The sequence below is a fragment of the Primulina huaijiensis genome, chromosome 2 (genome assembly GCF_012295235.1).
Source record: "Primulina huaijiensis isolate GDHJ02 chromosome 2, ASM1229523v2, whole genome shotgun sequence".
Taxonomy (NCBI): domain Eukaryota; kingdom Viridiplantae; phylum Streptophyta; class Magnoliopsida; order Lamiales; family Gesneriaceae; genus Primulina; species Primulina huaijiensis.
The window spans coordinates 30,524,149-30,546,842 of NC_133307.1; the positions used below are offsets into that span (position 1 = coordinate 30,524,149).

Consider the following 22,694-nt stretch of genomic DNA (forward strand, 5'->3'; position numbering starts at 1 on the left):
ACAAACTAAAAATAAAATCATTTAATATTTATCATTTGCCACCAACTCAGTTACTAAACTTAACCTCATTATTGATAAAATAAAAAAAACTTAATCTAAAATAAATAAAATATTTGGAATTAAAAGTATATGAAAATTTATTTTGAGGTCAAATATTAAGAAAGATAGACATGTTTGTACGTGTAAAGCTTGAAGACCACATGCCCATTGGCAGCATCTCCCGTTATCCACATCTGACTGGCAAACATTTTATTCACACTTCACCATTTCACTTGGACTACCTCCACAAAAATCCCCATTCTACATGACAGGCCGCCGTTTCCCTTTCAATTATTGGCCTGTATTTTCGATGTCCATTTCCCCTTTCTGAGACCTTGCTTGAGTAACACTTGTGCAATGGCTCTGCCGCAGCTCTTGCATTCCCCTACTTCTTCCTCTTCCTATGCTATTTCTCGCAAACCGTGCTTAAACTCAGTTTATCACCTGGAGCCCAGTTATAGTTTTCCAACTCCGCCTCGCCGCCGCCGCCACGGGCGGCGGAAACCCGAATCGCTTTGCTGCTCGGCCTCGTCGTTTTCGGAGAAACATCATACCAACTCCCCGAAATCTGATGATGTAGTTGAATTGCCGCTCTTCCCTCTTCCCCTTGTTCTGTTTCCGGGCGCTATCCTTCCCCTCCAAATCTTTGAGTTTCGTTACCGCATAATGATGCACACGCTCCTCCAAACCGACCTCCGATTCGGCGTCATTTACACCGACGCTGCCACGGGCACTGCCGATGTGGGCTGCGTCGGAGAAGTGATAAAACATGAGCGCCTAGTTGACGACCGGTTCTTCTTGATTTGCAAGGGGCAGGAACGTTTCCGGGTCACCAAATTAGTCCGCACCAAACCCTACTTAGTGGCGGAAGTGACATGGCTCGAGGACCGCCCCTCCGGTGAGGTGGAGGATTTGGATGCATTGGCCAGTGAAGTAGAGCTGTACATGAAAGATGTGATTAGGTTGTCAAATAGGCTGAATGGGAAGCCGGAAAAGGAGGTTCAAGATTTGAGGAGGAATCTTTTTCCGACTCCATTCTCGTTCTATGTCGGAAGTACTTTCGAAGGCGCACCCAGGGAACAGCAGGCATTGCTGGAATTGGAGGATACTGCGACGAGGTTGAAAAGGGAGAAGGAGACACTGAGGAACACATTGAATTACTTGACTGCTGCATCTGCTGTTAAGGATGTTTTTCCATCCCCGTAACAAGATGAAGGAGAGATAGGGGCCATGGGTGCTATTATATTCTATTAATGGTATTTGTGACTTCATACAGATTTTCAAAATTTTTAATGTGTAGGAATATGTAAATTTTGATGCCGCGTAGATGGAAGTGGTAATCCTTTGGCAAATTTTTCCTCTTTTTATGAGCATGGACGGGTTACACTGCAAATATGATATAGATTAATAAGAAGCTATAGGGTGCATATGGGATGCTTAAAAGGCTAAAAATTTGACATCAAGTGGATGGTTAAGCTAGGAAGTTCTTATACCAATAAGTTACGATCTAAGTAGGGTTGAGATTTAGGAGCATGTTGCTTTGCTTAGAATATGTTTCCTCTTAGCTGAGAATAGGATGTGACATAACATGTGTTGGAATATATGACCAAACACTTATTGTGTGAAACTATAGTTTATGGTTAAGGTATCACTCAAATTTTTTTAACTGTGAAGTCTTAGCATCATATTTTGATTGTTGTGTCATGTAGAATAAGGTTCAATTGTTAATCTCTGTAAATTCACCACTCGTAGTTGCACCAGTTGCAACTTAGAGAAATTGAACACAAATGATTAGTTTTGAATTTTGATAGCAATTTCAGGGCTGAGTGTTTGCGGCTATATAAAATGTTGTATATAGTGTTTATGGTGTGACTCGAATGGCGAATGAGCACATCTCCTTAAGGATGAAGAGGTTTCGGAAAATGAATAGACATCTTATTCTCAGCATTTCCTTTTATGATGATTTGGTTGAAATTATCGTGTTCTACATGCGTTTCCCTTCACCATACCAATTATCACGTGGGAAGTTGAATCAGGTGAGCTTTTTTTTGTTATTGTATTGCTGTGCATGTTATTCCGATATCTCCATGTTGTTCAGCGAGTTCAAAGATGAGGGTAAGTGCTAATGTTGGGACTGCAGACATATGCCTTGTGAAAAATTTGATTTTGCTATTAATATTAATGCACCATTATGTCATGGTGAACTCACAGCTATACTTCTAGAATTAGGGCGTTGACAACTCTCCTCCTAATAATTTTAGGAAAATAACGAATTTTGTTTGAAGGAGTATGGTTTCTATTCATCAATGTTGAGAACACATCCCAGATTAAACGAGTAAATGTATAAAGAATTGCCAGACCCAAACTCTTCTCGAAGTCTAAGTTGTGCTGGCATACCTTTGGAATCAGTTACTTTACAAAATGCTCGCTAATTACTTGTCCTTCTACTCGTTTTTAGCCATTCTATCATGCTCACCAGCATACCCTATTGTTTAAAACAACACAAGATTTGCAATACCCTTCTCATTCTTCATTTTTGGTCCCAGTAACTATGTTGTTTTTACTTCTGAACCGTTCATAAATCTGATTCAGTCTTTGCATATGTGAATTGAATAATAAATTGCACTCAGAATAAATCTGATCAGACTAATTATATGTTGTATGTTTATGTGAGTGTTTTTCATCTACTCGCATGAAATATGTTATGAAACTCTTCTAAATCTAGTAAATTTATACAGCCCGGAGATTTAGATATTGAAATTTGGATGCGGAGCAATTGAGTGTCAGTTTTGCTGACCATTCTTCAAACCTCTTTCTCATCATTTTCCTTGAGGTTTCCAAAGGCCACCCCCTCCCTTCAGCGTGCTGTTGGTTGCCGTGGTGTTATTTTACTTCGCAATTGTTCGACTTTTTGCCTGATTTCAAGTTTCATAGATTACTTTTTCTCATTGCTTCTCATGACGCATTATTCAAAGGTGGTATTGTCACTTTAGTTTTGATCCTCTTTTTAGGATTAATTTGGTATTATATACAATAAATACTGTTACGTGCACAATTTTCACATACATGCTGTGTCTCAACATCCGTACTATCAGGTAATAAATTTTTAAGACTGCGCTCGGATCGAATAGATTTGAGTATGATAATTAATATTGAAATTGTTTGATGTAGAGCATATATGAAATTAATTTGAATTTTGTTTATCCAAACACAACAAAATTTTAATTTTAAATGTGTTTACTGTTTGTTTAGTCGTTTCAAATTATTAAATGTTTTGAAATGAGGTGTTTTGTATTCACCTAATGTATTTGACACTGTAACTCCTTATGATTTTTATAGAGTTAATTGTCAGATATATTAAAACTATATATGGAAAATGAACACAAAACTGTCTTTTCGAATGAACTGAGAAAACTTTGAATGCATTAAACCTGCGGTTTCCTCCGAAATCATCCGTTGTGAATACTATTATGGACAACAGAAAAGATAGACTTGCCTGTTTCATTTATCTTCAAGATAGTGATTGACCATTTCACATCGTGAACTTCTTAATATATCTTTTTTACATTATTATTACAATTTATCATAATTCCATAAAATGACATGACATAATAAAAATAAAAAAAAAAGATAATCGAATAGATATTTTACATGTCATTAACATCAGAGATTCAGATCTCAACAATCCATAGGTTAGAGAAAAAGCGAAGGCAGCAAGTGTCCTTTCGCAGCATTTCTGGTGAATGAGGATTGACAAACCCAAAATGAGCGACGGCATGCGCCACGACCCTTACGCTGCAATAAGGAAAAGATTTCTCAACTGCCATCTTCATTAAGCTTGATAACCACAAGTGAAAGAGGATGGAGATCCGGACTGTACTGCTCAATAAAAACCTCTCCCAGAGGCTATTAGGCACCGTGTATATTTTAAATTTAACGTACATGTTTAGTAAAGGTTTTTCAAATTATAATTTTATGGAAGTATTTTTTTCGTTATCTATTCTATTTTACGTTATATTATTAAATTTGAGATACTTAAAATAATTAATTTTTGATTTCATGATCTGTTTTAATAATTATTCATATATTAATAAAGGTAGCTTAGTGGATAGAATTAACTTCTACTTGTTTTTTCTTATTTTTTTTTCTATTAATTTTTAAATGCATATATCAAAATTGTAATGTAGTAACTCAATATTTTTTTATAATTATATTTTGATATTAATTTAATTATAAATCAAATAAATTATAAAAATATTATATTAACACGTAACATACATGTACGTCGATGTATTAATATAATATCATGTTTAATATTTTAACGATATTTTTCAGAAAAAACAAAAATATTGTGGGGAAAAAAATTTGATATGAAAATCGCGTTCAGTAGATATTTCCACAACTACCGTACGCTTTTAGAACTGTAGACAGGCCAGGCCTTCTCGCAAAACAGCAGTTTTACGAATTTCTCCTTCGTCTGCGTCTTGGGGAGGCGATCCCCTCCGTTTACTATATATGTAATGAAGTTTTACCAAACGCTTATAAAATCTGCATATTCTGGAAGGCTTTTTCAACTCTCTCTGTAAATTATCTGTCTCTACTTCTTTTTCTTTTCACTTTTTGGTTCTCTCCGACAAAATAAAGGGAAAAAAGTTCTCCTTGTGAAGCTTACAGATGGATGCTGATTCGCGGCAATACGAGAACATTGTAAGACACTCTAGGTTGTCTTCGCCTGTATTATGCAGTTTGTGCTGTGGAACAATGTTATTTTTTGTATGAGTTTCTTTTTCTTTCTATCATCGACAATTTCCTCCGAGGTTTGAGTGTTTGTCCCCATTTAAACTTTCTTGATGAGTTATGATTGTCATTTCAGTTTGATACATGTTTTCTGTTCATTCTTTTTAAATACATTGTGGAAGTGCTGCATCTAATTTGAATGAAGTTTATAGTAATTTCGTTTTGTCATTCTATTAAAATAATTTAAAATCAGATGATTATGGGCTTCAGCTTTATTGTGGTGAAGGTGACTAATTTGGCTTACCCTTCATGGTGAATGAACCTCGGCTGTTTCGTAGACTTGAGGTTGTTTGGTTTTGTTCACTGATTGATGCCGATTTTTTACATTGTCTAATTCAGAAGTTCAAAGCCAACTATCGAAACAACAATTTTTTTGACATTGGGTGCCTTGATAATGGTGGGAAGAACAGCATTTTTTAGGTTGCATAAAATTTTTCGGAGTTGCAACAAAACTCATTGTTTTTAACATAGATTTTTTGCTTCACACTCTTCATATTTGTCTTAGATTGCATTTAGATGGAAGGTTTTGAGTGGATTTGATTTCAAATCCATATTTCAAGTCCAAGAAAGAGGATTTGAAATACCTTGTGTTGCTCAAGTATGTGTTTTTGCTCTAATTTCAAATTCACTCACCAACCTAGCTATTTGAAAAGAAATTCAAATCCTTTCATCCAAACACAACTTTATATAATTCCGTTTCAAGAGGATTATCTATGGTTGAAGACAGCTAATGTCCATTTTCTTGATCGTGAAGGTGTCAATCAAACAGGGAACTGTGTTTTGCCAATCAACATTTTACATAACAAATTGAAATTTTGCTAACCACTCTCATCTTATGGTGGCCTGATCACATATTGATTGTCCTTATCGCACTAGTTTATGGTTTTTGTGCGTGATAGTGCTTATGGAGTAAGATTTCTTCATTTTTTTGGATATTCTATGGGAATCGACAAGATTTATAGTATGAATTGATTAGGGATTTACTCTTGCTTCTTTCGTTTATGCTTTTAAATGTAAAATATATTGTTGCATAATTGTTTTTATTTCCTCACAGGCTGTGAATGAAAAAGACATTCATAAGGTCGTTCTGTCATATCTTGTGCACCATTGCTTCAAAGATACGGTGGATTCTTTCATTGCTTGTACTGGGATGAAGCATCCTACTGGTCATCTTGAGGACATGGAGAAAAGGAAAAGTAAGGGATCTCCCCCCCAACCAACCAACACCACATCCTCCCAAACCAATCGGTTTTATGGAAAAATTTAGTAAAGTTCTAGTGGCTATCACTTTTCCAATGTATTTATGCTTCCTTTCTCGGAGTAATTGAAATGGTGGAAGCATAGTCTTTAGGTGACAAATGTTAAATGTGCCTAAATGTTAGCATGCTGGACATCAGTGAATCAATTTCTTAGTAGAGGAGGTAAAAAAAAGTTATGTTTCTAACTTTTTCTGGTGAGTTTCTTTTAGGAGAAATGAGTCGAGTATAAGGCATTTGAAACATCAGTCAACAAAAAATTTAGTTATTTATCTCTCTCAATCTTATGCTGGGAGAAACTAGACATGCCTGATTGTCATAGCTGGCGTGGGTAGTTCAATTAATTTTCTATCCATTTCCGATACCGATATCTATGATAATATATCCTGTACCTTCATGATTAAATGGTCTTGTTTAAGTTTTAAAAAATTTGTACACAAGTGAATGCAACTTCAGAAGAAAATGAAAAGTTTGATGGAGGATGGTAGGGGTACTTTCTACGAAAACATTTGGATGTAGGGTTTAAATGTTTTTGTAAATATATTTTGAAAAAATGGGGAGAAAAAGTGAGGGTGTCATTAACTTTATATGAACATTTAATTTGAAGTGTGTAAGAATGATTTGGTTTAAATTTTGAAATAAAATGAAATCATAGAGTTTTTGGTAATTCAATGAGAGGAGAATTGATTTTTAATTCTACACAGTCAATTCAAGAGGTGGAAAACGGTTGTTACCATTGAATGACTACTTAAAACATACACTAATCTTCCCTGTTCTTAAGTGCACGTGTTATTTTTGTAAGAAACTTCACAATAACATTTTTGTAGTTTCAGCTCCCTGAAGAAGCTAAACCTGAGAAGAATGTCCACAAGTATCTATTGCACTAATATGGCAGTTCGTTTACAGGAATCTTCCACTTTGCATCGGATGGAAATGCATCGAAAGCCATTGAATTGACCGAAGAATTTGCTCCTGGTGTGCTGGAGGAAAACAAGGATTTGCATTTTGATCTTTTGAGCCTTCATTTTGTTGAACTTGTGTGCTCTAGAAATTGGTGAGTATGATGAGTCAATAAATGCTGAATTTTAATTATTTAAAGGATAATACACTGAAAGCATGCAACATATGATATATGAAATTTGTCCATAAGGTCTAAAACACGGGACTAGTGGCCAGGGGTAAATCTCTTGTCATTCTCCCCTAATTTGGAACTTTGGCTATATCACAGTGAAATTGGATAAAAAATTTGTTAATATCTTTATAATATCCAGTGTCGTTTTATGATATCATCTTTACTTTCACGCATATCAAGGTTTAAATTTTACTCGCAGTGCTGAAGCTCTGGAATTTGCCCAAACCAAGTTGACTCCTTTTGGGAAAGAACAGAAATATGTCGAAAAGCTTGAAGTATGTTGTTCTGTCTCTGATTTCATTGGTTCATTCCCGTGAATCACTAAAGGATGGAGGAATTGTTTTGTATATAGGACTTTATGGCTCTGCTTGCTTATGAAGAACCAGAGAAGTCCCCGATGTTCCATCTTCTCAGCATGGACTACAGACAGCGTGTTGCTGATGGTTTAAACCGAACAATACTCGGTACTTTGTTCATAAAGTTGTAGCCTGGAATTTTAGTTATTTTTTGTGATTTATGGATTATTTCTTAAATATGTGCCTCACATTGTGATTTCAGCACATACTAAGTTGCCCAGCTATTCAGCAATGGAAAGGCTAATTCAGCAGACTACAGTTGTCAAACAATGCTTGGATCAAGAATCCGGCAAGGTTTGAAGTTTGCTGTTAGTCTGTTGCTGAGTATCCATGTACTTATTCCTTCAGACGCTGAGTAATCCCTGTACTCTCATTTATTGCACCTTGTTCCCTGGTTCGAATCACTATGGATTTGTGTCTTAGTATAGTTCTTACCAAGCTTAAATAGAGCACTGAGGATAAAATTTCTTTTAACCGTAGAACTTGTCATGTATAAATTCTCAACTCTGTTGATCCTTCCGTCTTTTGCCAGCAGTTGTACCTTTATACATGCGCTTGCCAATGAGACAAATTTACACGCTGTTGGCCTTTTGTTTCTTCCAAGTCCTGAAATTGCCTTAGGATTTTTTTGAAAATTTTGCAGGATGGGCATCAACCCTTCTCTTTGAAAGACTTTCTCAAGAGCTGCTATTGGGAAGTCTTCACAGGAGAGTGATAAAAAGACAGATATTTGGTGTATTGGCAGATTGGCTTGAGGTGACTGTGGCACGGTTCTCGTCGATGGGACCTTTTCTATTTGTTGAATTCGTGGTCGTACAAACGAACCATGTCTGTGTTTCAAGTAAATGAGGCAAGATAGTATGTTCTTATGTGTAGATATAATACTATGGGAAAATGCCTTCGATTGTATTCTAGCTTGCATTATTAGATCATACTACATGCATCTTGACATGCTACTGTTTTACTCATTCAGATACAACTTTCACTAGTTTTTATCGGATACTATTTGCATTATTAGATCATATTTTGCCAACATTGTTAAAAGGTTAAATGGTTCTTTTACGAAATAAGAAAATGGGTAATCTGATATAGGTTTTATCGAGAGATCATAAAGTTTGAAATGATTATTTAAAAAAATAAAAATCATAGAGCTAAAAAACTGATAGGCAAGAAACACAACAAAGTTTAAATCATATTAGTAAAAGATAAAATATTTATCAGACGAATTACAACATAAAATCATTTGTATCCTCAAACAAAGCTGAATATTATTTTATATTTTGAAATGGAAATAATATTAAATGTTTTCATATATTTTCATATTTTGTTAGATATTTTTTTATTTCACTATGTATATATTATCTTTTTCTATATGTTTTTATATTCAAATTTTTTATTTAATATTAACAAAATTATAAATTTTTATTGAATTAGTTAAATTTTTGGTAGTGAGAATTTAGTCTTTATTATTTTCTGATTAATATTAATTTATTTTCTACGATTTATTGTTGTTATTATTGTTTTCAATATTATTTAATTAATTGTCTAATCATATATGTGGGGAAAAATATTCGAAATAATTTGAAACATTTACGATAAAGATCTTTTTCAAATGCAACAATGCCATATTACCACCGAAATTAAAAACTTGTTATACAAATCAATAAAATAGCAATACATTTATAAATACAATAAAAAATAATATAAATTTAATGTCTTCTGATATAGATCTAGATTATATCAGTATTAATAATAAATATAAATTAATAGATCAAATTGTATAATACATTTACATTAATATCTTTATTTATTGTTACTAAATTTTTAATTTATAATTAATAATATTATCATCTTATTTCCTATAATTCTTCACAATATGGATTTAATTTTTATTATTAATATTATTAATAGCAATTTGTTCTTATCATTTAGTATTATTATATTTATCAATCTAATTTTTATTTTTTATCATACAAAAAATTATTTTAAATAATTCTCATTATTAATAATTTTATTCGTTGTATTAATATTGTATTATTATTAAGAAAAAAATTATGTGCATGAGACAAATTTGTTTTAATTATTTTGGAAAGTGATTATACTCTCACTAATTATACTTATTTATTGAGACAGAAAATGGGAAGTAAAGAGTATTTTAAGATTATTATTAAACTACAAAACACTTGATGACAATTATGAGAAGGTTCTTTCTAAAAATATTATGATATCGTTTTATAGAACAATTTTATCACATATATCTTCGAATCGATATGATATTGAAAAAATATTATTTTTTATATAAAAATTATTCTTCACTACAAATATAAACCATATTTAATCATGTTACAGATATAAATATTTGACATCGTACCAATTTTTTTAAAAAATAACTTATTAACATGATTAGAAATAGAAAAAATAAATAAGCCTGTAACCCACTCGACTCGTTCATTGTCAAAACAAAATAAAAAACAATAAATAAATAAGTTATCGATATAATTTTGGGCCAATTAAAAAAAAGAGATTGAAACATAAAAGATTTAAAAATTAAGGACTCTGACTTTTTTTTAAAAAAAAGAAGGAGTTGACTCTTGATTATTACATTAACTGTAATTAAAATCTTTAACTTAATTAATTTTTTTTCTTTTTCTTCTCGGTCGACACAAAAGTTATTTTGAGAAAAAATATCAATCCACCCAGAAAAAATAGTCGACCAATATTAAGTTAATTTTCTTGGTCGCCCAATAAAATTTCTTTGTCGACAAAACCATCTTATTATTTTACTAACATAATTTTGGTTTACCAAGAAGAAATTGTATGTTTTTTTTTTTTATTTTTATTATTAATTTTTGTCTATTCTAATTATCTTATTCTCTTAATTTTTGTTGAATTTTGTAGGATATACCTTTGGGTCGACCCAAAAGCAAAGCAACAAGGGTCGACCAAAAAAAACAAGGTCTACTTTGTGTCGACCTAGCTAAATATGTGATTCATATGTTAAAACAACATGTAACATAATTGGTTGTGAAATTATGATTCATATGTTAAAACATGTAAGATAGTTGTGAAATTGTAATTCATATATTAAAACATGTAACATAGTTGTGAAATTGTGATTCATATGTTAAAACACACATGTAACATAGTTGGTTATAAAATTGTGATTCATATGTTAAAACATGTAACATAGTTGTGAAATTGTGATTCATATGTTAAAACATATAACATAATTGTGAAATTGTGATTCATATGTTAAAACATGTAAAATAGTTGTGAGATTGTGATTCATATGTTAAAACAACATGTAACATAGTTGGTTGTGAAATTGTGATTCGTATGTTAAAACATATAACATAATTGTGGCTCATATGTCAAAACACATGTAACATAGTTGTGAAATTGTGACTCATATATCATAACATGTAACATAATAATGTAACATTATAGAACATACTTGTGAAATTATGTGATTCGTATGTTAAAAAACATGCAACATTGATCAAAATTATGTAATTATCCGTCAAAATTAAATAATTATCGACCATATTTATCAAATATATGGATTAGAAAAAAAATCGACACAAAAACAACCTTGATGGTGGCCAAGACCACTTCCAAGCAAAGCAATTGGTCGACCAAGAGACCAGGACCAAAAATTTTGGTCTTTTGGTCTTGGTCCACCAAAAGACCAAGAGACCAAAATTTTGGTCTTGGCTTGGTCTCTTGGTCGACCAAGACAAAAATTTTGGTCTTGGTCCAAGTTGCTTGGAAGTGGTCGACCAAGACTTGAAACAATTTCAAGATTTTGGTCGACTAAGACAAAAATTTTGTGTTCTTGGTCGACAAAAATTTTGGTCGATTTTTAAGTGTGGGTTGATTTTTTTTTTTTAAGTAAATTGACAAATCTCAATAAATCGAAATAAATGTGAAAGATAAATTGTCTTGAGAAGAAGTCGACGGAAAAAAGATTCAAATTTGGAGTCGATTGAAATGAGAATGAATGCAGTATTAAGAGTTTTTAAATCACATTTAATAATATATTTATATTTAAACATAAAGATATTTATGTAAATTGATTTATGGATTTTTTTTAAATAGATCGCGTTTGGATCCCTTCTCCCTGTATTTCCCTATAATTTTGTAAATGGATGCTTCCGCCATTGAAGAGAGCTACGGAGAACTCTGCTGACAATTGTCAGTTTATCCATTAAGTGACACCCACATACGTAGCTGAAGATAAAATGCTTACATGGACTCCGCAGCAGTATTCACTTCTCAACTTGTCTGATAAAAGTTTGCGGGCGGTTTCTGCAGTTTCCTTGCGACCTTTTCTTGTTAGCGGGTATGTAATATGTTCTCTATCAAGAATGCAAGGCCAATGCTGCTGGTTTTTTTTTCCCCCAATTTTGCCCCCTTTCTCTCTTTTACTCCACTGGTTTCTTCATAATCAAGATTTTCGTTAATGAATGAAAAAGGAACGAATTGGGGCTGTCGTGTTTCTTTTTTCTTGGGTTCTGTTGATTTTCAAGGGATCGAAAACTGAAATATGTTTTCCTACACCGTGTGATGAATTAATTCTTATATTTATGTAATTATGTTGATCTGCATATTGTTGTTTTATTTTCTTGTGATATTCTTTCACTTCTGATATCATGGTTTTGGCTATTCTTCATAGCAAATAGAATTTACAGCTCCATTTATGGAATTGAATGCCCAACTGGCTCAGTAAGTGAAGATTATTCTACTTCATTTACTACTGGGAAATTATTAAGCTTATTGTTGGCCGGTTGTGTCAGATTCACTTTGTGTTGATTAATTTTTATGAAATCGTACACTTTTCATATATTTTAGAATGCTTTAGTAAGTTGTGTTTCATTAACTCTGTTATGTACTGTGACATTTGTTGTATTGGTTTTTTGTTTTGCTTTTATAATTCACGGCAACATGGCTATTCTAAGTTTCCGAAGGGAATTTTCATTTTTTGTGTTCTTATAGAGTCCAAAGCCACTGTTTTCATTACCGTTTTCATAGGAAATCAACAGTGCAAAAGAAATATCAATGAACAGTGCTGAAAAACGTGCTTACTAAGTCGAAGAGTCCTCCATCTCCAAGCCAGGAAACTCTGGTGAAGTAACGTCATAAATATTTTGACGAAGTGAGTGTTTCTGTTCGAGCTGGAGATGGAGGACATGGTGCTATTCTTAGTCTTCCTAACCAAAAGGCAACTTCTAAGTCTCAAAGAACATTCGGAAAGGACAAAACAAAGAAAAGGGATTCTTACAAGCGAGATTTTGATTGTTCACTTATCCTTCCTGTGGGCGGGAATGGAGGCGATGATGTGATTTATGCGAATGAGTGCACATATACACTGCTGGAGTTTCACAAAAAGAGTCGGTACAATGCAAAACGTGGTGGGAATGTTTATTCGATGGGTGTCTTGTCCTCTCAGTTGCATAATGGAGTGGCCGCCCCAACATTGCGTATTCCAGTAACTCTAGGTTTGTTGTCTGTTGAGTCCATAAATGTTCATTCCAGAATTCCCTTTTTGCAGCAAAAAAATATAATCCAAATGCGAAATCACTACCTGTGTTTTTTGTGAATTATATCAGGTACGGTTGTGAAAAACAAAAGAGGAAAGCTTCTAGCTGATTTAACCCATCCAGGGGATGTCGCGAGGGATGGACAAGGAGGGGTAAGGATCCATGTTCTTGACTTTTTTACCGAATTTTTAACTTGTAAATCTTGTGAATATTGGGTAAAATGTAAATCTTGAAAGCTTTCTCTGCAATTTACATGAAGCTCGTGGCAACATATATTTCAGATGTCAGGATTGATCTGAAAATCCATGTTTTCTTGAATTTTGTTCATCATTTTGGTTATGGCAGATCAGTTTGCTGGAAGCACCTGAGCACAGGAGGAATAAATTGATGAATTTAACCGCCAATATAACGGTAGACGACAGTGATAAGGTGAGGATTTCTGACTACCCCCGAGACTTTTTGTTTATCTTATCGTCGTTGGTGCTATTTTTTCTAAGATCAGGAGAGTGTGAATGCAATTCTGTTATACTCTTAGTTTTCTCGTGTTGACACTTACTCAACTGATTCAGGTTCTAGTTCTTGGTCATCCAGGAGAAGAGGTCACTCTGCAGTTGATACTAAGAATCGTTGCTGATGTTGGTCTTGTTGTAAGTATAACTTGTGTTTATGTCCCAAATATTCCTCAATTTCTCATTCTTCTCAAAATTTATGCAATTTTGTAAATTTTATGCCAAACTTTGATAAATATCGTTTTCTTAATTTCTAATTTGATGCCTTGTGATTTTAAGGGACTCCCGAATGCTGGAAAGTCGACCCTACTGGCAGCTATCACATTTGCAAAACCTGATATAGCGGATTATCCATTTACAACATTGATGCCTAATCTAGGACGCCTTAATGGTGATCCCAGCTTGGGGGCTGGGCAGTTTTCATCTGAGGCGACTTGGGCAGATTTGCCTGGCCTCATTGAAGGAGCGCATTTAGGAAAGGTATTCATTCTAGTTGTATTTCTTTTACAATCTTGATGTTTACATTTCGTACTTTGCATGTAAAATTGCTCGTTCTTTAGTATCTGGTCAACTTTTTGAGGCATTTGAGGAGGACTAGGATGTTGGTCCACGTTGTCGATGCAGCTGCTGAGGATCCTATACGTGATTACAGGACAGTGAAAGAGGTGAGACACCAATCTCTACAAACCTGTGAACGATGAATTCTCGGTACTTCACCAAATCCTAATGCTTTTGCGGTTTAAATAGTGAGTGCTGATACATTTTCTTTTTATATGGATGTCTGTGGATAATTTTTGTGACTAGGATCATATGTGTTCCTATGAAGTTATGGGTACCTCAATTTTGCAGGAACTGCATATGTACAATCCTGATTGCCTTGAACGACCTTGCATTGTGATTCTAAATAAAATTGACAAACCTGAGGTATGTGCTTGGGTTTTCTTTGCATGTAGAGATGTTCTTTTCTTAACGAAAAAAGGCTATTCCCTTTACATGTTAGCTAATCCTAGTTAGTCGTCTTATCTGCTCCACAGGCAATGGAAAGGTTTCCATATTTAAGAGAAGAAATAAAGAGGATAGGACGTGATAAGATAGATTTGCAGACTCGCACTGCTTTTGAAAGTGCTGATTCTCCCATTTCAACCGATGAATGAAAGTTGAAGGAAATTGATGAATACCCACGACCTCTTTCAGTCTTCGGTGTCAGTTCTGTAAGTTAGTTTTTTTTTAAATATCTGCACAGCTTTCCACTGAGGCTCATTTGAATTCTTGATACATAATATATTGTAATCTTCTTTATTTCCGATTATTGTGCTGCTATAAAACGGTGATTCTTGGGGATTTTATTCTGGTTTTGAACAAGTCTGGAATAAACATTTGTTGGTGTCATTTGATGCAGGAAAGGTATGAAGGTTAATGAAATGCTGAAGGAGATGAGGGCAGCCTTGCAGAAATGCAGAGGTAGTAGTGAATCAGAGCACATGTCAGCAGCACCTTCATGAATCCCATCCAGCAACGGGGTGCTAGATGATTTCAAATTTTTGGTTATGAAATTCATTTTTCTCACACCTTGATCGATCTTGCTCTCGCAGGAATTTTCTGGTCTGCAACTCTAGACTCACACATTACTTGTTGGTGCGTTGTCTGTCTAACAGTGCTCGGATTTATGCCTTGAACCAACGCCACCACGATAGCCTCCACGACCTTTTGAGGGACATTGGTTTGGTTAACTTACTGTTGGAAATGAGCCATTTTCACTATATATGTGGAGGAATCAATGTATTTAGTTTAATAGTAAATGACTAGATAACTACTTTTTAATATCAAATCTTTCTTTAATCGACAATGATTGCTCGTTATAATACTAGGTAACTGTACCAACGGCGATGATATCTCATCATAGCAAAATGATGAAAAAGTGTCCAAGACAAGAAAATAATCTCAAAAAAGAACTTATCAAATCAGGACTTTGACCCTCAAGAGTTAATGTTATCCTTGTATATCATAAATAATTTAATTATAACTCGGAAGCATAATAAATATTTTTAATATATATGATACTTTATAGTGATTTTGATTTTGATTTTTTTAAAGAAGGGTTTCTAGAAGGTGTTAAATGATCTTTTGGTGTCATTTCTGAAATTTTCTTGTGATAAATAATACATCCATATATATCCTATCAGGCTTCCGAAAGATTTGAATCACTTTAACCTAATTTCTTATTCATCGTCGTGGGCTCAGGCTTCCAAGGATAGTTCCTTGAGGGATGTGGATGATCTCGGGGCTTTTGGGGGACTAATTTGGACTCTGCAAATGGAGTGCCTTTGGCATGGATCTTGTATATAAGATTAGAATTGTCAAAAATCAAATTATACATAGTTATTATTTCAATAATATTATTTCAATAAAAATATTAGAATTGTTAAAAATCGTAGTCTTACTTTCATTTTCTTGGTGCAGAAAAATTTATATATATAAAAAAAAAACATAATGTATCACAAGCTAGATATAAAAGAAAAATATATGAATATAAAACATAAGAGATCATTTTTTAATGCTTCTAGGCAGCAAGGGCAGCACCCCGACCTCCGAAAACGGGCAGCCCAATGCTCTGGTCAGCTGTGGCAACATTCAGCACTCGGGGTTCTGTCCAGGACTTCTGAAAATACCGTGCATGAATTCATGGGGAGATGTGGCATGTTGAATGGGGAGGGAAGGGGGAGGCTTTTTCTTATATATTTGGGAATCAACTAATGCATGAGTGTAGGCTCGTGAACTGGACATTGAGTCCATAGATCTTCTTTTAAAGAAAAAAGTTTTTTCTGCCTCCGAAATCTCATAAAATGAAACCATATTTTTCTCCAATAATTTTTAGTTCAAAGACACGTTTGACTTCTATAATTCAGCACTCTCATTTTATTAAAAAAATAAAATATTTTTAAGAGTAGGTCTCTTGTGAGACGGTCTCACGAATCTTTATCTGTGAGACGGATCAATCCTAGCGATATTTACAATAAAAAATAATACTCTTATGATAAAAAGTAATATTTTTTCATGGATGACCCAAATAAGAGATCTGTCTCACAAAATACAACCCGTGAAACCGTTTCACACAAATTTTAATTTGCCTATTTTTTTAGTTAGTTCCCGACGACTTGAAGTTAGAATATATATTTGGAGATCGGGATCGATTTTCAACTAGTCTAATTTTTAACGCAAAATGATTCTTTTAAGCATTTGGTCAGGCTGATCAGAATATAAAGATTTGGTTGGTGAATTTCGACAAAAGAAAGACCACCCATCAGTCTGATCACGTCGCCACATAATTTCAACTTTGATTTAATTGCTTTTTTTTTTTTTTTGGTCTTTGTATCTTTTAATTTATTCCCAAATTTTCACATTAAATAAATATTGGATAAGACAAGAAAAAGAATAGGGAAATAGAAGCTAGAAATGCTCACGAGTCCATCAGTAATTAATATCACTAATTCAAATTAACGACGATCATGGATTTTAAAATAATTTTAAATTTTCGATTTCTTTGTGGACAATTTTAAAGCTTTAATTACCGTATTAAAAAAACAATATGACACTTTAATAATTAGAAATCCAATTTCACAAAATCATAATATATGATTAATCAACATCACATGCAAAAAAAAAAAACAAACAAACAAACAAACAAAGAGAGAGAGATTAACCCTGATAAAATATAACTAATACACAATCCAAGCCATATTATATATAATATTATAGCATATATATAGCAGAACTGGATTGAAAGATCGTCGATTCCAGAAAAAAAAGGTAGTTAAAGTCAGGTATTTTTCCTGGTCAAACATTTTCTGTTGACTGAGGGAGAAGTGGCTGGGTGATGGAGGACTTGATTTGAGGGGTTGTTCTGTTAATCCCGTGCTCCACGGGGGACTGGATCGCTGCCCACTTCCTTTCCTCATTTTTGCCCCACAATACAAAGTACAATCCTGTTATAATCACCACTGCGCCAATTATCCTGTGCAACATAATTAAATATTTCACAAATTAGAGACAGATGTAGTATCATAATATCATTATCTAAATGAAATTTTAGAATACCTGATTTTCGAGGAGGGGAATAGGTTTGTAATAATTGGGTAACGAACCCGATATTTCGTCTATTATACATAGATTCAAAGATAATACTATCTGGTTACATATAAATTATCATTATCTTTTAAATGAAAAATGGTGATCCATATATGTAACAGTTTATCTAGCTATTTGAATTTGGAAATTAGTAAAACGAAAATATAATAAGAAGAATAATGATGTGAATATGTACCCTCCCAGGTAAAATTCCTCCCCCAAAGCCACGGAAGCCATAATTGCTACAACGAGTGTCTGAACCGGCTGGTACACCGCTACGAACACCGGGCCACCCCTGTCAATGCACCATATTTGTACAGCGAATGCGATCCCCGAAGCCACAACTCCCTGCAACGACCATTATTAATTTTCATGTGATCGATCGAGACAGAATATTGATATAATTTTGAAAGCGAGCATGTTTATATTTCAGAGTCTTACAGCATAGAAAACGCTGAAAAGCTCAGCGCCAGAATGCACGAGCCAAGCCTGAGGATCCCTCTCCACAAAAGCAGCGATCACAAGAAACTGGATGACCCCGAAGAAACACTGGCAAGAAGTGAAGGAGAGCCGAGCCGGGTACTTCTTCAGAACCGGGGCCTGTAACACGAGCCACCCGGACCAAGACAGGCAGTGGCCTATCAAGAATATGCACCCCAATGTCCAGTTCTTGCCCTCGGCGTCACCAAGAGCAACCACCGCCGGAGCTGCCACCTCCACCGCCCTGCGCAGATGGGGAGCCGGGCTGTAGATGGTGGGGCCTTTGTATAGCGTGATGACGGATGCCCCCACCACGCAGAAGATTGTCCCGGCCACCTTTGAGATGCCATCTTTTCGATCCAGTCTCACTTTCTCTATCCTGAAAACTAATATCATTGCTCAACGAAAAACGACTTTCTTGAAGTTGAAAGTTTTGAACTTTAGTCGGTTAATTTTGCTTGCCTGAGTAGTGCAGCCATGAGAAATGTAATGGCTGGAACTGAATTCTGGATCGCAGAAGCAAAAGTCGGTGATGTGTTGTCCAGTCCCAACAAGTAGAATCCTTGGTTGGCTGTAATCCTGCCATTTTTTGTAAACTAATCCCTCAATTTTTTAATACATGCATTATTTCTATCAAGTAAAACATGGAATTAATGTTATCTCTCTCTCTCACACACACACATTCGTATATTATATAAAAAAAATACCATAATCATACCCAACAATGGCGAGAAGGAAGAACTGGAGGAGCAAGTTCCAAGAAAGAGGTGGTCTCTCTTTCCTGAGATCATTCATCAAACAAAGTAAGAACCCTTTACTTGAAAATAATTTAGATCAGACAAATTCAAGAAAAACCACCTACTTTTCAAGAAAATAGGCAAAAGGCAATAGAAGAAACAAGGCAAGAATGTTTCTGTAAACCGGGAACACAATCTTGCTGATGCCCATGTTAAGTGCAGCTCGTGAAACNATGTGTGAAAAACATAAATAATTGTTTGATGCCATAAGAGAACACTTAAAAAAAAAAAAAGCAAAATGAGTTTAAACTGATTTTATGTGTAATAATTACTCTTATGTACATCAAAGTGATAGAAAAATGAGGAATAAGAATGAATTCAAATCATTTTAGGTGAAACAAATTGCTCTTATATTTACGGTTACTTAAAATGATTTAAAATTTTTTATGTTTTTTTTTAAATATTGTTTTTGTTTTTTTTACTTTGAATGCTCAAGTCTAATTATTATTTTTTTTTACAAATTTAAGGTCGTGATATTAAAATAGGTGTCACAGTGATATTCAAAATATAGTTCTGATTATGAATCACATTAATAAATTTTTTATGTTAAGATAGAATATTACAACAATATATACTTATATATATAACCTAAAACAGTTCAATTATATTAGTATCTAAGAACTCAGAAAAAAATAAAATTTGAACTTTATCTAGGTATCATAGATTGAATTTATTGTTGAAAAATAAAAGATAGTGAAAATAAATTGAAATAAGTTCTTNGTATTAATTCATTAATTAATTCATTAATAGAATCTAAAGTTAAAGAAAAAAAATATATCATTAAATTCATTAATATGTGTCTTTTTGTTTTCTTGTTTTTCATATATTAATTCATTAATAGAATTTAAAGAAAAATAAAATTTAACCATCATTTTTAAAATTTACCCTTCACTTTTTGGAGTGAAATTTACATTCAAATTGAAAAATAAACATACTCCTATTCATGACTTGTAAAATAAATTGAAGAAAAATAAAATTTAACCACAATTTTTTGGAATGAAACTTAAATTTAACCTTTATTTTTTGAAATGAAATTTACACTGTATTTTTTTAAAAAAAACTATATCTATAATGAAATTTAAAATAATAATAATAATAATAATAATAACAACAATAATAAACACATGTCTTTTCCATCATTTTTAAAATTTAACCTTCACTTTTTGGAGTGAAATTTACATTCAAATAGAAAAATAATAAAATTTTCATTTCATTTTTAAAAGATATATGAGTTTGAATTGAATTGTGAATTTACATGTATGCCCTTATGATTATTAAATAATATTCATTATTATATGCTCCTTTTTTCATATATTAATTCATTAATAGAATCTAAAATTAAAGAAAAATAAAATTTCATCTTCATGAATAAAAATGAAGTTTAAACTCTTGTTTAAGATTTTATGGTTATCCAATTTTTGAGTAGGTTTTCTGTGAGACGGTATCATGAAAATATATCTCTAACACGGGTTGATTTTTTTTTCATTAATTAATGTTAATGTATTTTAAAATAAATAGATTCTAAAATAAATTAAAAAAAATGAAATATAGTATATCTATTATCTATTATCTATTATTATTATTATTATTATCATTAAATAATATTCATTAATATATGTCCCTTTGTTTTTTTGTTTTTCATATATTAATTCATTAATGACATCTAAAATTAAAGAAAAATAACATATCATTAAATTCATTAATATAAGTCCATTTGTTTTTTTGTTTTTCATATATTAATTCGTTAATGGAATCTAAAGAAAAATAAAATTTAACCTTCATTTTTTGAAAAATAATAAAATTTACATTTCATTTTTAAAAAATATATGAGTTTGAATTGAATTGTGAATTTACATGTATGCCCTTATGATCATTAAATAATTTTCGTTATTATACGTCCCTTTGTTTTTTTGTTTTTCATGTATTAATTCATTAATGGAATATAAAATTAAAGAAAAATAACATATCATTAAGTTCATTAATATGTATCTCTTTGTTTTCTTGTTTTTCATTAATGGAATCTAAAGAAAAATAAAATTTAACCATCATTTTTAAAATTTAACTTTCACTTTTTGGAGTGAAATTTACATTCAAATAGAAAAATAATAAAATTTACGTTTCATTTTTATTTTTAAAAAATATATGAGTTTGACTTGAATTGTGAATTTACATGTATGCCCTTATGATCATTAAATAATTTTCGTTATTATATGTCTCTTGGTTTTAAGTTTTTCATATATTAATTCATTAATGAAATGAAAAATTAAAGAAAAATAACATATTATTAAATTCATTAATATATATCCATTTGTTTTTTTGTTTTTCATATATTAATTCATCAATGAAATCTAAAGAAAAATAAAATTTAACCTTCATTTTTTGAAAAATAATAAAATTTACATTTCATTTTTAAAAAATATATGAGTTTGACTTGAATTGTGAATTTACATGTATGTTCTTATGATCATTAAATAATATTCATTATTATATGTCTCTTTGTTTTTTTTTTCATATATTAATTTATTAATGGAATTTATATCTAACACGGGTTGATTTTTTCATTAATTAATGTTAATGTATTTTAAAATAAATCAAATGAAGATAAAGTTTACACTCTTATTCAAAATTTTATGATTATCTAATTATTTTTGAGNTTTACATTTCATTTTTAAAAAATATATGAGTTTGACTTGAATTGTGAATTTACATGTATGTTCTTATGATCATTAAATAATATTCATTATTATATGTCTCTTTGTTTTTTTTTTCATATATTAATTTATTAATGGAATTTATATCTAACACGGGTTGATTTTTTCATTAATTAATGTTAATGTATTTTAAAATAAATCAAATGAAGATAAAGTTTACACTCTTATTCAAAATTTTATGATTATCTAATTATTTTTGAGTAGGTCTTATGTTAGACTGTTTCATGGATATATATCTATTATACATGTCGATCCAGTCATTTATGGAATGAAAAACAATCTTTTTTCATGGTTCGGGTCGGATAAGAGACATGTTTCAAAAAATTGACTCGTGAAACAAAATCATAAGAGTTTATGTGTCAATTTTATTTTTAATTTGAGTAAATTAACATTCATGAATAATGTAAATAATAAAAATAATTAATAAATATCTCTTTGTTTGTTTGTTTTTTCCATATATTAATTAATATATTCTAAAATAAATTGAAAAAAAAATGAAATATAGTATATTTTTTGAAACAAAATTGACATTCTATTTTTAAAAATTTTAAAATAGTAATAATATTAATAATAATTTTTTTTTCTTTTGTTAATGAGCAAAAACTTGTATGAGACGGTCTCACGGGTCGTATTTTGTGAGACGAATCTATTATTTGAGTCAACCATGAAAAAATGTTACTTTTTATGCTAAGAGTATTAATTTTTATTGTGAATATCAGTATGATTGACCTGTCTCACAGATAAAGATTTGTGAGACCGTATCACAAGAGACATACTCCTATTCATGACTTGTAAAATATATTGAAGAAAAATAAAATTTAACCACAATTTTTTGGAATGAAATTTAAATTTAGCCTTTATTTTTTGAAATGAAATTTACAGTGCATTTTTTTTAGAAAAACTATATCTTTAATGAAATTTAAAATAATAATAATAATAATAATAATAATAA

General features: G+C 31.9%; 3 protein-coding genes, 1 long non-coding RNA gene and 1 pseudogene across 9 annotated transcripts; 3 read left to right on the top strand and 2 right to left on the bottom strand.

Annotated features, from left to right (window-relative positions):
* Positions 1 to 250: 250 nt before the first annotated feature.
* On the top strand, positions 251 to 1,451 carry LOC140971544 (uncharacterized). The gene has a single exon (XM_073433858.1). It carries the CDS (start codon positions 397 to 399, stop codon positions 1,243 to 1,245), a length of 849 nt encoding a protein of 282 aa, XP_073289959.1. The 5' UTR covers positions 251 to 396; the 3' UTR covers positions 1,246 to 1,451.
* On the top strand, positions 1,156 to 8,512 carry LOC140971546 (uncharacterized). Of its 6 annotated transcripts, none has more exons than XM_073433859.1 (8): positions 4,470 to 4,621; positions 4,707 to 4,746; positions 5,891 to 6,032; positions 6,999 to 7,146; positions 7,424 to 7,499; positions 7,577 to 7,688; positions 7,783 to 7,874; positions 8,224 to 8,512. In XM_073433859.1, the coding sequence occupies exons 1-8, from the start codon at positions 4,560 to 4,562 to the stop codon at positions 8,293 to 8,295; spliced, it is 744 nt and encodes a 247-aa protein (XP_073289960.1). In that variant the 5' UTR covers positions 4,470 to 4,559; the 3' UTR covers positions 8,296 to 8,512. The 6 variants fall into 6 exon arrangements, 4 of the variants coding, with proteins under 4 accessions (XP_073289964.1, XP_073289960.1, XP_073289962.1 ...); XR_012174320.1 differs by having other exon boundaries at positions 4,471 to 4,621; positions 7,783 to 7,944; XR_012174321.1 differs by having other exon boundaries at positions 4,471 to 4,621; positions 7,783 to 7,935.
* Positions 8,513 to 11,723: 3,211 nt separating this feature from the next.
* LOC140971547 (probable GTP-binding protein OBGC2) lies at positions 11,724 to 15,464 on the top strand (annotated as a pseudogene).
* Positions 12,375 to 13,650, bottom strand: LOC140971548 (uncharacterized). Its single transcript, XR_012174322.1, has 2 exons — positions 13,568 to 13,650; positions 12,375 to 13,484 (listed from the first exon to the last, which is right to left on the bottom strand). It is a non-coding gene; the product is annotated as an uncharacterized lncRNA (long non-coding RNA).
* Positions 15,465 to 17,202: 1,738 nt separating the features above from the next.
* Positions 17,203 to 19,199, bottom strand: LOC140971549 (protein WALLS ARE THIN 1-like). The gene is made up of 6 exons (XM_073433864.1): positions 19,097 to 19,199; positions 18,953 to 19,015; positions 18,697 to 18,813; positions 18,196 to 18,613; positions 17,951 to 18,102; positions 17,203 to 17,641 (listed from the first exon to the last, which is right to left on the bottom strand). Exons 1-6 carry the CDS (start codon positions 19,180 to 19,182, stop codon positions 17,464 to 17,466), a joined length of 1,014 nt encoding a protein of 337 aa, XP_073289965.1. The 5' UTR covers positions 19,183 to 19,199; the 3' UTR covers positions 17,203 to 17,463.
* Between the last annotated feature and the right edge of the window lie 3,495 nt (positions 19,200 to 22,694).

Bases quoted from the DNA above. Each gene is read 5' to 3' on its own strand.
- LOC140971544 (XM_073433858.1), top strand. From the start codon at position 397: ATGGCTCTGCCGCAGCTCTTGCATTCCCCTACTTCTTCCTCTTCCTAT.
- LOC140971546 (XM_073433859.1), top strand. From the start codon at position 4,560: ATGAAGTTTTACCAAACGCTTATAAAATCTGCATATTCTGGAAGGCTT. The intron at 7,147-7,423 runs GTGAGTATGATG...TTTTACTCGCAG, and splicing joins CTTGTGTGCTCTAGAAATTG to TGCTGAAGCTCTGGAATTTG. The intron at 7,500-7,576 runs GTATGTTGTTCT...TTTTGTATATAG, and splicing joins AATATGTCGAAAAGCTTGAA to GACTTTATGGCTCTGCTTGC.
- LOC140971549 (XM_073433864.1), bottom strand. From the start codon at position 19,182: ATGGGCATCAGCAAGATTGTGTTCCCGGTTTACAGAAACATTCTTGCC. The intron at 18,103-18,195 runs GTAAGACTCTGA...TGGTCGTTGCAG, and splicing joins TTTTCAGCGTTTTCTATGCT to GGAGTTGTGGCTTCGGGGAT. The intron at 17,642-17,950 runs GTACATATTCAC...TATGTTGCACAG, and splicing joins GAGGAATTTTACCTGGGAGG to GATAATTGGCGCAGTGGTGA.